This window comes from Salmo salar, chromosome 10, assembly GCF_965601325.2.
Source record: "Salmo salar chromosome 10, fSalSal1, whole genome shotgun sequence".
NCBI lineage: Eukaryota > Metazoa > Chordata > Actinopteri > Salmoniformes > Salmonidae > Salmo > Salmo salar.
Window position 1 is genome coordinate 84771604 of NC_138300.1, and position 15897 is coordinate 84787500.

Genomic DNA, 15897 nt, shown 5'->3' on the forward strand with positions numbered 1-15897 from the left:
CTGGCAAGCACCACCCTCAATTCAGTCTGGGGTTGAACGGCAGATCATGGAAGCATATAAATTAGAGTGTGGTCTTCCCTTGTAGCGGAATTAAAACTGGCAGGGTGATGACAAAAACACCAACACAATTTAAAAGCATAGCACAATTAGCATATAGAGAGAAATTAAAGTATAGCTAATTTGTATAATCAGACTGACGATAACATATACATTGATTGAAGCAACTGTTAATACATTTTCAACACTGTCCCTCTATGTACAGTCTGGTCCATAATTATTGGCACCATTGATAACGATGAGCAAAAAATACTCAAATATATACACATATTGCATGCAACAAAAAAAAGACAATTGTATTATTACATACTAACACAATTGCTCAGAGAATGAGAGGTTGTTTAACAGCTAATAATAAAATGATCAGATAGGGGTAAAAATTATTGGCACCCCTGTTTTCAGAACTCCAACACCCTACCCTTGCGAGGATAATGACACTGAGCCTACTTCTAAAATGTTTTATGAGTTGGAGAACACATTGGGATGGATCTTAGACCATTCCTCCATACAGAATCTTTCCAGATCCTTGATATCCTTCGTCTGCACTTATAGTTCGGAGACTGAGATGGCCATTGCAAAATGTTTATTTTGTGGTCAATTAAGCATTTCTTCGTGGATTTTGATGTGTGCTTGTGGTTATTGTCTTGCTGGAATATCCACTTGCCGCCAAGTGTCATCCTCCCGGTATAGGCAACCAGGTTTTGGCTAAAATGTCCTGGTACTTGGTGAAGTTCATGATAGCGTTGACCTTAACTAGGGCCACAGGACCAGTGGAAGCACAATAGTCCCATAACATCAAAGATCCATCACCATATTTTACTGTAAGTACTTTTCTGCATATGCTTCAGTTTTTCGATGCCAAACCCACCACTGGTGTGTCTGGCCAAAGAGCTCTATTTTCATGTCGTCTGACCATAGCACCGGTTCCAATCCAAATACCGTTTATCAAATTCCAGGCGGCGTTATGGTCAGATGACATGAAAATAGAGCTCTTTGGCCAGACACACCAGTGGTGGGTTTGGCATCGAAAAACTGAAGCATATGCAGAAAAGTACCTCAAACCTACAGTAAAATATGGTGGTGGATCTTTGATACTGTTTTGTACAGTATTTTCTGCTCATCTTTATCAAGGGTGCCAATAATTATGGACCTGACTGTATGTCGTTACGTTCTAAAGAGCAGATGAATCATAATAATGAAGCTTTCCTCATTTGGAACAATGGCATTGGATTGTTGGATTAACATTGCAGCTGACCAACAGTGGCTGTTGAGGAAGTGTAAAGGAATTATACACCCAGCATAGTTAGTTAAACAGTGATCTGAATGAAAATGCATTCCTCTATGACGTAATATCATGCTATCATTGTCCGCTGCCTCTCAAACTGCTGCATGACCCATGCTCAATGTACATTCATGTGCATGTCAAGGTTGCCTGACTTCCCGTTGCCTTTCAGATTCACATAGCCTTGCTATTTGTTGTATCGTTTCCAACAGGGTCTATGAAGCCATGTCATACTTCTCAGCTCACAAACACAGTGCCATGTCAGATCTGTGTGCCTGCCTGCAGACTGAGAACCAACAGCTAATTTGGTTTGGGGGAGCCCGGGCATCATTTTCATTATACAGATGGGGCTGTCAGATATGCTGCCTGTGAAAAAACCCAGCTCAGACTGTGCTCTTGCTTACTGTGTCATATCCCTTGAGGGCAGTTTTCTTGCTTTTCCTGAAGGAGAGGAGCGGACGTCAATATGTCAGCAGTGTCAGGGAGATATGTTCTTGGCAGCCGCCCCAATTTATAATCACTCAACAACAGGGAATGTGTCCAATGCAGTTACGACCTCCTAATCTCTCAGCTCTGTCAGTGGACCATACAGCAGGCCTGGTCTGGCAGAGATGCCCAGGTCCAAAATGGCAAAGTCCCAAAGATGCTGCTAGACCAACAGGGGGCAGTCCAGCAATCCTGGTAGTAGTCTGGTGGTGAATCAGTCTCACACTGGCTTTTCTTTCTATACCTTACCTTAGTATCTAAAAGGAGAAAAGCCACATGACCCCACTCTCTGAGGGTGTCTCAGGGGGAGATGGGACGTGCAAAAAACGAATTTCTGTGTGAAATATAAATGTGTATTTTTGTATGTCCCAACTTCACCTGATACACCCTCTGAGAGTGGGGTCACGGAAAGCAATTAGAGTTAAGTGCCTTGCTCAAGGGCACAGCCACAGATTTTTCACCTTGTCGGCTCGGGGATTCCAACTAGCGACATTTCAGTTACTGGTCCCAACGCTCTAACCAGTAAGCTACCTGCCACCCATTTTACTGAGCTGCTTATTGCGAAGGTACCATTAAGGAAAAGTAGCCTGCAGAACACATTAAGTAGGATGAGACTCAATGGACTATTTGACATTTACTGCAAATGTAACTTCTTTTTCACAATGGCAATTACAGTCTGTATCTAGTGAAAATCCCCTGTGCCACAGTAATAATCCCTTTGTAATGCCAGCACAGCTTCAGCAACTCCATTCTCATCTCGGCTACGAGCTCTATATTCTGGTCACCGGGAAGAAGTCAAAGAAATAATCTTCTGCTACAAACAAAATACAGCGAGAGTGGTTCTGCCCTAGACGTGGCACATCTTCACAAATAGACATATTGAGCATGCATCACTTCTCCTTGTACATTTGTGCATTAGTAAAGGTAAAGAGTTCAGGGCAGGGCAGGTATCAGTAAAGGTCAACAAACACATCATCATGAGGCAGGTGAATGCAGGGCCACCGTCCACAGCCACTGTGTCAAAACACCACCTGTTCTCTAAAAACACTGTACGGTGACCAAAAATACATCATTGAGTCGATTATGAATGTACAGTATAGCTTGATATAACAAACAAGCAAATACATTTACTACATGAAATCATTTGTTATCTATAAAACATACAAAGGTGCTTACCCTGTAGTAGTCTGTGCTGTAGATGTCCCTGGACATTCCAAAGTCACCAATCTTCACCAGCAGGCCGTTGCCCACCAGGCAGTTCCGAGTGGCTAAATCACGGTGCACAAAGTGCTGGGAGGCCAGGTACATCATCCCTGCGGCGATCTGAGTGGCAATGTGCAGCATCTGAGAAAGGCCTAGCTCCCCATTGGTCTGCAGCGGCTGTCCGTCAACCAGGATCATAGCGTCGGGCCCATGGGCTCTATGGATTGGGATGGGAGGGAGGGAGGGAGGGAGGGAGGGAGGGAGGGAGGGAGGGAGGGAGGGAGGGAGGGAGGGAGGGAGGGAGGGAGGAGGGAGGGAGGGAGGGAGGGAGGGAGGGAGGAAGTCATCAAACCAATAAGGACTTGAGCTCAGACTTAGTGAACTTGTCTCAAGACAGAATCACCATAACTAACTTCATATTGCATTTTGAAATGGATTATTATTATAGCTGTGAATAGTATGTTACAGTAGTATGTTATTCAGTTGTAATGGGTTGGGCATTAGATGCATTTTACAGTCAACCTTTAATTGAGACAGGAACATTGGCAATGTCATTAATGAACAGGGCCACTGGGTACAAAACCAACAGGAGCTTCTCCGTATGAATTAATTCAGAGAAACATTAACGGAAATGCTATTAGCCATGACATTTGCATGTGTAAAGCCACCAGCAAGCCGACGTCTGCCTGATCTGCCTCTGCTATTGAGCACCGATGTTCCCTGCCACTGCAGAGGATCCAGAGGTTTAACAATATCCAACGATAAAGGAGATCAGCCATCTCATTTGCAATCTGAGTCACAGTTCCCCGTCTGTGGAGGCTCAGTCAGCAGTCTGCCGTTACACAGTGTTTTGTGGTTTTACACTTAACAGGTCATCGCTACTTAATGTACAGTGTAGCGAATAGGAAGTCACTGCTGCTGGCACTGGGTGACAGGTCTAGTGGAAAACATAAACATTGTATTTTCCCTCCTGTTTCTTGTACGCTACAACATTTCTCTGAGGGGAAGCAATCTATGAATTACAGCCTGATGCTTGCGGTAAGCCCTCAGGGTTGTTTACTTGTATGTAGAAATGAGGAAATGGACAATAACTTATTTTATCTCTGGAAATGATCACATCTATGATATTGCTGGCCAAAGGGTTTATTGTATGACCACCTCTAATACTGCTGATCATTATGCAGGTTAGTGTACTGTGGATCAGTTACATCACTACTGGGGTGCAGTCAACCTTCCATTCATTGTTTGGTCTATAGACAGTTTGATATTGGTAAACAGTGGGAGATGCGCGCCCCCCCCCCTCCGACACACACCTCTATTAAGCTGAGTAAACTTACACAACCCCCAAAAACATATATATATGAAGTCTGTTTCTCAGCTTGTGTTACTCATGGGCTACACCAAAGACAAATGTTTTGAAGTTAGTAAGAGTTTAGCACGTCTTGCTTATCTCACACATTTCTCTGCTTTATTCAGCTGAGTAAACTTAGCAAATCCAACTACACACATGATAAAAAATTATGTTTCTCCGTTGACAGCTTGTAATCCTTGGCTACAGCACCCAAAGACAGAATTTAGTAAGAGTTGAGCACATCTTGCTTATCCCACACATCTCTACTTTATTCAGCTGAGTAAACTTTCCAAATTCCACCAACACACACATTAGAAAAGTATTCCTCAGTTGTCAGCTTGTAATACTCATGGACTACATCACCCAAAGACTCATTTACAGAACTTAGTTGAGAGCTGAGCACGTCTTATGCATTCAGATGACACAGTTTACCTGAGAAACTTGTTGAGGTCCCCGTGCTTCATGTACTCAAAGACCATGATGAGGGGGTCTCCATCCACACACACACCATAGAACTTGACAATGTGCTCATGCTGCAGGTTGGTCAATAGTTCTGCCTCCCTCTGGAAATCTTTTCTCGCTGCAAGGGTGGGGTCCTTCAGCGTCTGAGAAAATACAAGGGTGGGGTCCTTCAGCGTCTGAGAAAATACAAGGGTGGGGTCCTTCAGGGTCTGAGAAAATACAAGGGTGTTTAACTGCTTAGCAAAGTATGATACTGTTGGACATAGGTTTTTCTCAAAGAAACAGAGCATTAAAGTTTGCTGGCTTCCTTACAATGAACCCTGGATAAACACTGACACCCACACACACAATAACCTCTGGCTGGTGCAAACACAACAGAGACAGGGTAATAAATGGAGCAGGGAGCGGTAAAGCACTTTAATCTTTCCATTTGAGGAGCAGAACATGAACGAAACATTTCTTGACATGTTGTCACAATGACCCGGCAAACTGTACAGCTTTACAGAAGCAGATCATTTTGTAATTGACTTCATTAGGCATCCCATACACAATCTGACATTTCATTATATAGCCGTGATAAGAGGCTCCGTGCCTCACCAGATGTAGACGCTGTTGTTGTCTACCGTATTGGCTAAGAGTTATGGTATCATTATTGACGAGCTTATCGGCTGGAAATAAACCTCCCTAAATTCCCACCTATGAAATAGCTTGGCCTTTACGCTCAATCTCTTGTCTCTCTCTGATCCTCCACATGTAAAAGGTAGGATTTACTCCTTACTGAGTCTGGGATGACTGCCAAGCAGTCATTGCTGGTTGCTTCTCCATTAAAAAATGAAACATTTTGCAGCTGTACTGTAAACTAAAGTTTGGAAACAAAATGCATGTTTCCCGGAAATGGTCATGATACAATCCTCTACTTATGTAAACCAAAATGATCATTCATAGAATTCATAATACTATCTAACAGATATTTGATATTCAACAATGATAATCACAAGGTTTTTCTAATGCTGTATTCATTTTAATTCTCTTGGATGACTTTATATGACGATGCAAAGGGGAATTTGAATGTATGGCAGTGCCCATGGACAGATGGCAAGGCATCCATCCCTATTCTCCTGGATGCTTTATGACCCCTATGCTGCTAGAGGAGTGGTGTGTTCCTAGTCCACCTGGATGTACAGGACAGACTAGAGAGACAGCCAGCTAGCTAGCACAGACACACAGAGTAAACAAACCGTTTTTACAAGGAGGCTCCTAGACTTGTTGACCTACACATATTTAAAAAATATCCTGACATTCCATTATAACCTATGTCTAAATATACAGCACATTCGGAAAGTATTCAGACCCCTTGACTTTGTCCACATTTTGTTACATTACATCCTTATTCTAAAATTGATTACATCGTTTTTTCCCCTCATCAATCTACACACAATACTCCATAATGACAAAGCAAAAACAGGTTTTTCTACATTTTTTATACATTTGCAAAAATGTAAAACTGAAATATCACATTTACGTAAGTGTTCAGACCCTTTACTCAGTACTTTGTGTTGAAGCACCTTTGGCAGTGATTACAGCCTTGAGTCTTCTTGGGTATGACGCTACACGCTTGGCACACCTGTTTTTGGGGAGTTTCTCCCATCCTTCTCTGCAGATCCTTTCAAGCTCTGTCAGGTTGGATGGGGAGCGTTGCTGCACAGCTATTTTCAGGTCTCTCCAGAGATGTTTGATCGGGTTCAAGTCCGGGCTCTGGCTTGGCCACTCAAGGACATTCAGAGACTTGTCCTGAAGCCACTCCTGCATTGTCTTGGCTTTGTGCTTAGGGCTGTTGTCCTGTTGGAAGGTGAACCTTCACCCCAGTCTGAGGTCCTGAGCACACTGGATCAGGTTTTCATCAAGGACCTCTCTGTACTTTGCTCCGTTCATCTTTACCTCGATCCTGACTAGTCTCCCAGTCCCTGTCTCTGAAAAACATCCCCACAGCATGATGCTGCCACAACCATGCTTCCCATTAGGGATGGTGCCAGGTTTCAGGCCTGGCATTCAGGCCAAAGAGTTCAATCTTGGTTTCATCAGACCAGAGAATCTTGTTTCTCATGGTCTGAGAGTCTTTAGGTACCTTTTGGCAAACTCCAAGCAGGCTGTCATGTGCCTTTTACTGAGGTGTGGATTCCATCTAGCCACTACCATAAAGGCCTGTAGGGGGGAGTGCTGCAGAGATGGTTGTCCTTCTGGAAGGTTCTCCCCTCTCCACATAGAAACTCTGGAGCTCTGTCAGAGTGACCATCGGGTTCTTGGTCACCTCCCTGACCAAGGCCCTTCTCCCCTGATTGTTCAGTTTGGATGGGCGGCCAGCTCTAGGAAGAGTCTTGGTGATTCCAAACTTCTTCCATTTAAAAATGATGGAGGCCACTGTGTTCTTGTGGACATGCAAAGCTGCATAAATGTTTTGGTACCCTTCCCAAGATCTGTGCCTCGATACAATCTTGTCTCGCCGCTCTATGGACAATTCCTTCAACCTCATGGCTTTTTATTTTGCTGTGACATGCACTGTCAACTGTGGGACCTTTTTTAGACAGGTGTGTGCCTTTCCAAATCATGTCCAATCAACTGAATTTACCACAGGTAGACTCCAATCAAGTTGTAGAAACATCTCAAGGATGATCAAAGGAAACAGGATGCACCTGAGCTCAATTTCGAGTCTCATAGCAAAGGGTCAAAATAATTATGTAAATAAGGTGTTTCTGTTTTTTATTTGTCATTATGGGGTATTGTGTGTAGATTAATGAGAAAAAAATATCGATTTTAACCATTTTAGAATAAGGCTTTAATGTCACAAAGTGTGGAAAAAGTATACACTCCTGTATATTTGTCTGTCATCTATTTCAATAGGATCCACTCTGGTGACTGGGGATGTGAATAAAGGAAGGAAGGAGGAAAAAAGGAAGAAAAAGCCAGCTCAGTGTTGCCACCATTACTCTTGATCAAAGCATCTGAAGAGTAGAACATTTTGGGAGATGATTTAACATCCCTCACAGACAGCCTTATTGCTTCAGCTGCAGCCTTGGTGCCTCTGTAAGGTCGGCCTCTTTCTCCTGCCTGTGCACTGCGGCTCCCTCCCTCCTGCTCCACACTATCATGGCTAACATCATTCCATGGATGAGCGCCTTGATGAAGAGTGATGGTGACAAGAGAGGAACAGTGATAAATGTGCCCCTTGTCACCAACTGGGATCACCATTATACTGTGACCCCCTCCTTCAGCATCTAGGTACCTTTTATGACCTTTGAACTTTAATATCCTCAACCCCTGTCAGTTGAAATTCGCATTTTAACACAGAGGTTACAGTCGAAAACTTTACATGAAATTGAATAAATCAAGCGCAAGAATTACTGACAGTCACTTCTCATTCAAGATTGTGACAGTACAACCCACTGCGTTTAAGGATGGATTTGACACAAATGTCATGTGACCAGCTACCAATATCATGTGATAATTTAAACAGGATTTTTTTTTTTTTTGAATAATGTATGACTCGATTTCATTGTGAACTAACTCAAAATGGATGTCGCTGTAAACAGGTTCTGTGTTAGGTGTCTCAGCATCAACTAGAGCTGATATAACACAATCCCAATAGACCTGATTAACCTCGAAGCTGTGAACATCTATACCTTTGTAATAATGGGTTACATGAACAGTCATAATAGGTACACAGGCTGTTTGGTGGCTACCGCTAGTGTTCTAAAGTACCTAAGTAAAAATACTTCAAAGTACTACTTAAGTGTTTTTTGGGGGGTATCTGTATTTTACTTTAGTTTTGATATTTTTGACAACTTTTACTTTTACTTCATTACATTCCTATAGAAAATTATGTACTTTTTACTCCATACATTTTCTCTGACACCCAAAAGTACTAATTACATTTTGAATGCTTAGCAGGACAGGAAAATTGTATAATTCACACACGTATCAAGAGAATATCCCTGGTCATCCCTACTGCCTCTGATGCAGCGGACTCACTAAACACATGCTTCATTTGTAAATTATGTCTGAGTGTTGGAGCGTCCCCCTGGCTATTCGTAAATAAAAAAATACAAGAAAATGATACCATCTATGGAATTTGAAATGATTTATACTTAAACTTTTAATACTTACATATATTTTAGCAATTACATTTACTTTTGATACTTATGAATATTTAAAACCAAATACTTTCAGACATTTACTCAATTATGATTTTACTGGGTGACTTTCACTTGAGTCACTTTCTAATAAGGTATCTTTACTTTTACTCAAGTATGACAATTGGGTACTTTTTCCACCAGTGGCTACCACCTTAATCAAGCCCCAAACGCAATCCAGGAGTATTCCTCTAAAGTTGCATAGATATTGATCGCTTTATCTAGCATTAGTAGTGTGTTACAAGGTACACACATGATGGCCCTGGTTGAATGACAGATGTAGGGTTTTGGTCTTAATGCTGCAACCAATCCCACTGAGACCCATTTAGGATCAGGAAGTCTATGAACACCCTTAAGCATCACTAACAATCAGCTATATTATAACGTGCCTCCTAAGACAGCCAGACATATGTTGTTGTTTTTTTAAAGACAATGGATCACTGAATAAGTCAGGGGCAATACTTATAAAAGGCCGATTATGGTATTTATTAATTGAATCAATATGTTCAAGGATGGATTGGACAATACAGTCCTTATTGCATAATCTTGATGTGGAATTAGATATAAATGTCTGTCAGCAACAAAACTGGGGTCTGTTCACAAGGTCTTTTCTTGTTGTTGTTGTAAATGCAGGGCTAATGCAGTAGACAGCATGGTCAAAGCCAAATCTACTTCCTTCGGCTGGTTACATTTCAGGGGAAGGACAAAATTACTGGGGGGTTTCAGAGAAAATGAAAACTTCTCAGGAGTGAGCTGCTGTGCTCAAACTACATGCACCAGGCATCCAGTCAGCTTCCCCATCTAAAAACCAATTTAGGGCTGCTTATTGTTTAGATAACTGCAGGCCTTAACACACTGAGGCTGTGTGTGTGTGTGAGTGAGTGAGTGAGTGAGTGAGTGAGTGAGTGAGTGAGTGAGTGAGTGAGTGAGTGAGTGAGTGAGTGAGTGAGTGAGTGAGTGAGTGAGTGAGTGAGTGAGTGAGAGAGAGAGAGAGAGAGAGAGAGAGAGAGAGAGAGAGAGAGAGGCAAACACAGATGGTTAATACCCACCAACTGTAAATATTGCTCATAGTTGTTTGTTCCAATTGACAGTTTGTTATCCAATTAATGCTATTTAGCCTTTTATTTTATGATCAGCACCATTGAGATCAAGAATCTCAACAGTGAAGATATAACACACTTCTTAGGCGTGGGCATTATATGATTTTCAATACCGTAAAAAAAAATTGTGGTTGGGTGCTTAAGTCAAGTATAATTATAAACTGGGTGGTTCGAGCCCTGAATGCTGATTGGCTGACAGCCGTGGTATATCACACCTTATACCACGGGTATGACAAAACATTTATTTTTGCTACTCTAATTACGTTGGTAACCAATTTATAATAGCAATAAATATAATAAATAATTAATACCTAGCTCAGAGCTCCAGCTATGCATTTTGTTTGCTAACTTGCTAAGTGGCTAAATATCATGAGCAAGTTTCTTGGTTACAGCAGAGGCATTCAATCCCCTCCTGGATCAAGATCCCTGTTGCCAACAAAAGTATTATTATTACTATTTTAGTTTTTAATAGCTCCACTTGTGTGCACTTCCGGTAATACCATAAACCCCGGTATGGTACAGAAATGGTCTGACGATGTGGAAATCTGGATACCACCCTGCCTTAACGCAGAAAGTGACTCAATACATCTTGACACAAAAGTTGTGTTATTCAAGTCAACCATAATGACCTGTACAACATGTAATACATGCTTCAAATTATGCCAAGTTAACCTGCTAGTGAGATATTTAGCCCCGAATGTGATTTCCAGAGAAAACTTTCTCACCCATTAGTCAGCTGTTGTCACTAGGGTTGAATGGCGGAAACCCAGTTACTGAGATTTACTGCCCAAAACCACTCCCTTTTCCCGAAATAAATACCTGAGAGAAACCGCTATATTATAATATACTATTTATGTGAACGGCATGGCGTGAAATGGAACTTAAATGATATGCGATGCTTAAATCTGGCTTCTCTACGGCCTCTGCATGATGAATCATCAAAACTCAGGGAGGAGACAGACAGCCCATCTCAGTATAAAGCACAGTTCACAGTGCATGTAGACCTATTACCTCATCATAGTAACTTTTGTTCTTGTGACAGGACGGCCTACATTTGCAGCAGCATAGCCTATGCTACAGTAATGTAAAGACTGAATGCGCGTCTAATTCACCCATCTCCATCTGGCTTTACAGGGTCACCTTATTTTGTTATTGTAACGATTTCAATTTTTTTGCAGATCCAGAGTTTTAAAAACAGCTTATCTGTCACGCCCTGACCTTAGAGATCCCTTTTATTCTCTATTTGATTAGGTCAGGGTGTGACTAGGGTGGGCAGTCTATGTTTTCTATTTCTTTGTTGGCCAGGTATGGTTCCCAATCAGAGGCAGCTGTCAATCGTTGTCTCTGATTGGGGATCATACTTAGGCAGCCTTTTTCCCACCTTAGTTTGTGGGATCTTGCTTTTGTATTGCTGCTGTTTAGCCTGCAGAACTTTATGATCGTTTTTGTATTTTGTTGTTTTGACGGTGTTCATTTTAAAATAAAGTAAAATGTTCGCCTACCACGCTGCACCTTGGTCCAATGTTTATGACGAGCATAACATTATCACTGGAATATTGTTGTTTTAAATCAGTGCATGCGCGAGCCCTCTCTCTCAGTCTCTCTCTCTTTCTCTCCCCATCAATTCCATTCAAAAGACATCCAAAATAGATAACCCCGTTCTAGATTTATATACAGTGCATTCGGAAAGTATTGAGACCCCTTGACTTTTTCCACATTTTGTTACGTTAGAACCTTATTCTAAAATGGATACAATCGTTTTTCCCCCTCAACAATCTACACACAATACTCCATAATGACAAACAAAAACATTTGTTTTGTCATTTTTACAAAAACTGAAATATGACATTTACGTTAAGTATTCAGACCATTTACTCAGTACTTTGTTGAAGCACCTTCGGCAGCGATTACAGCCTCAAGTCTTATAGGGTATGACGCTACAAGCTTGGCACACCTGCATTTGAGGAGTTGCTCCCATTCTTCTCTGCAAATCATCTCAAGCTCTGCCAGGTTGGATGGGGAGTGTCGCTGCATAGCTATTTTCAGGTCTCTCCAGAGATGTTAGATCGGGTTCAAGTCCGGGCCACTCAAGGACATTCAGAGACTTTTCCAGAACCCACTACTGTGTTGTCTTGGCTGTGTGCTTAGGGTGAACCTTTGCCCTAGTCTGAGGTCCTGAGCGCACTGGAGCAGGTTTTAATCAAGGATCTCTCTGTACTTTGCTCTGTTCATCTTTCCCTCGATTCTGACTAGAATCCCAGTAAATGCCGCTGACAAACATCCCCACAACATGATGCTGCCACCCCCATGCTTCACCGTAGCGATGAGCCTAGGATTCCTCCAGACGTGACGCTTGGCATTCAGGTGAAAGAGTTCAATCTTGGTTTCATCAGACCAAATAATCTTGTTTCTCATGGTCTGAGAGATCTTTAGGTGCCTTTTGGCAAACCAAGCTGGCTGCCATGTGCCTTTTACTGAGGAGTGGCTTCCGTCTGGCCAAACTACCATAAAGGCCTGATTGGTGGAGTGCTGCAGAGATGGTTTGTCCTTCTGGAAGGTTCTCCCAACTCCACAGAGGGACTCTGGAGCTCAGGTGTGTGCCTTTCCAAATCATGTCCAGTCAATTGAATTTACCACAGGTGGACTCCAATCAAGTTGTAGAAACATCTCAAGGATGATCAATGGAAACAGGATACACCTGAGCTCAATTTTGAGGCTCATAGCAAAGGGTCTGAATACTTAAGTAAATAAGGTATTTCTGTTTTTTTATACATTTGTATACATTTCTATAAACCTGTTTTCACATTGTCATTATGGGGTATTGTGTGTAGATTGATGAGGAAAAACATTTATTTAAAAAGGTTTGAGCTTTTTCCTAGTTGTCCGTTTGAGTTTTACTCTGTCAGAACCTAACAGTAACAAAACGTGGAAAAAGGGAAGGGGTCTGAATACTTTCCGAATGCATTGTATTGCCCTATATATAGATGTCCTAGCCTACCTCTTTCAGGTAATAGATTATATGCAGTATTAGCCTTATATTTAGCTAATTAATGATGGGTTATGCATAATAAGCTTATAACTTATAGCCTCGGTCTGTGCTCTGCTGGCCTCTCTCCTTAAATAAATGCTCCTTAGCTCTTGGAGTCACATGTAGGAAAAGCTAGACTACAGTAATTTCCGGACTATTAAGCGCACCTGAATATAAGCCGCACCCACTGAATTAAAAAACAAATATTATTTTGAACATAAATAAGCCGCACATGTCTATAAGCCGCAGGTGCCTACCGGTACATTGAAACAAATTAACTTTACACAGGCTTTAACGAAGCACGGCTTGTAACAAAAATAAATAGGCTTTAACGAAACACGGCTTGTAACAAAAAATAAAAAATTAGCAGTAAGCTTTAGTTGTCTTTTTGCACTGAGTCAATTCCTCACGCTGCTGTTTCCAACGTCTTATCATCGACTCATTAAGACCAAGCTCCCGTGCAGCAGCTCTATTTCCTTTTCCAACAGCCAGATCAATCGCCTTCAACTTGAAAGCTGCATCATATGCATTTCTCCGTGTCTTTGCCATGATGAGGGTAACAAAATGACTACCGTAATCAGAATGATGGGAAGTTTGAGAGCGCTCGATTTAATCTAAACAGTAAACAAAAAAGTTGTTTGACCTTAACCCGTTTGGCAATTTCATTGGTCTAATGAAAGCTTCATGCTGCCAAAAAACTGAGCACGTTACAGAATGTGTTTTTTAAAAAAATAAATAAATTCTAAGCGGGAAAAATCCATATATTAGCCGTGTCATTGTTTAAGCCGCGAGGTTCAAAGCCTGGGAAAAAAGTTGCGGCTTATAGTCCGGAATTTACGGTAGAATAGCTTGCTGGACATTATCTTTTTAGCATTTCTTATACTAATAGACTACTCGAAGAGGGATGCAAGCTCTTGGTTGTTGAATGTTAAATACAGCAGCCAATATAACTCACGGCTCACATCAAAACCATTATCCCAGAAACCCTAAACCCACTCCAATTTTCATACCGCCCCAACAGATCCACAGATGATGCAATCTCTATTGCACTCTACACTGCCCTTTCCCACCTGGAAAAAAAGAACACCTATGTGAGAATGCTATTCATTGACTACAGCTCAGCGTTCAACACCATAGTGCCCACAAAGCTCATCACTAAACTAAGGACCCTGGGACTAAACACCTCCCTCTGCACAGCTAATCAAAGGGCAACCCAGACCCCTCTTTACGCTGCTACTCTCTGTTTATTATCTATGCATAATCACTTTAATAACTCTACCTACATGTACATACTACCTCAATTACCTCGACTAACCGGTAACCCCGCACATTGACTCTGTACCAGTACCCCCTGTATAAAGCCTCGCTATTTTTATTTTACTGCTGCTGTTTAATTATTTGTTACTTTTATTTTCAAAAAATTTTAAGCATCTATTTTTTACTTAACACTTATTTTTCTTAAAACTTTTTTAGGTTAAGGGCTTGTAAGTAAGGATTTCACTGTAAGTTCTACACCTATAAAATTTGATTTGATTTGAAAGATGAGTGAACACACAATGGCGGAAGGCTATAGCAGTTATTTATTCAGACCCATAACCATTCAATCTTTGTGAAGAGAAGTGAAAGCCTTCTGCATCTAATTCTAGTCCTGTATTATTCAGGGCTGTTATTAGAACGACGCAGATAAGGGCAACAAAACTTATTTAATTTAAGCTAGCCGTTAAAAGCGAGGAAGGAACGAAGCAACAATAGTGAGAGAAAGAGGTAGGCAGGTTAGTAACATTAGGGGAAATATTATGAAAGGTATTTATGGGTCAGCCTACTAATTATACAATTAGGCACAAATTAAAATAACATTCTCTAGCCTATCTTGTAACTGTCACGGGTGTCGTAGGGATTTGACCAAAATGCAGTGGGAATGTGTATACTCATCTTTTTTAATTGGCAGAAAGAAGGAAAAACCATAACAAAAACACACATATACAAAAATAACGACGATAACAGTCTTGTCAGGCACACAGCTAAACAAGAAACAACTACCCCCAAAATCCCATAGAAAAAACACCCCTCTTAAATAGGACCTTCAATTAGAAGCAACGAGGAGCAGCTGCTTCCAATTGAAGGTCAACCCCATTAACTAAACATAGACTAGAACGAACATAGAAATATACTAACATAGAACATTAACCACAAACCCAGAAACACATAAAACAAACACCCCTCTTACATAAGAACATAGCCCAACAAACCCCGAAACACTCTAAACAAATACCCCCTGCCACGTCCTGACCAAACTACAATAACAAATAACCCCTTTACTGGTCAGGGCGTGACAGTAACTTTGCAGGCTGCATGTACTGGACCAGAATCCCATATGCTCTCTTTATCATGGTTTGAATGATGTGCATAATTCCAGTCCATATAATACAATACAGTACAGTAATACAGTTCACACTCAAAAAGATTTGTCTACTGGAGCTAGTAGGATATAGCTAGCTAGCTACATCTATGGGCTTTTATGTTTTTCTGTCATGCGTAGCCTATATCATATATGGATTGGATAACGGCACAATCACTTGGACAAAATTTCTGTCATTAAATGTATTTCATGTATGGCTTTATTAAATGTATGAATTTTCGATCAAAGCTCTAATCAAATCTAGATATAGGCCCATTTATATGCTTTATATGCTTTTGAATGACACTCACGGTTTTGGCGGGAAATACCAGCTTAGCCGGTG

The 15897-nt window shown here is 41.3% G+C and overlaps 1 protein-coding gene across 5 annotated transcripts in view; it reads right to left on the reverse strand.

Annotated features, from left to right (window-relative positions):
• ntrk3a (neurotrophic tyrosine kinase, receptor, type 3a) overlaps window positions 1-15897 on the reverse strand; it is a 298276-nt gene that overhangs the window by 12650 nt on the left and 269729 nt on the right. For 2 of the 5 annotated variants that reach the window (XM_014124435.3, XM_014124434.3), the window contains 2 exons: window positions 4812-4984; window positions 3002-3245 (listed from right to left, as the gene is read on the reverse strand). In XM_014124435.3, coding sequence (XP_013979910.2) covers window positions 3002-3245; window positions 4812-4984 — 417 coding nt within the window. Of the gene's footprint in view, window positions 1-3001; window positions 3246-4811; window positions 5051-15897 lie in introns of all 5 variants that reach the window. The other 3 variants (XM_082957199.1, XM_014124430.3, XM_082957200.1) reach the window with 2 other exon arrangements.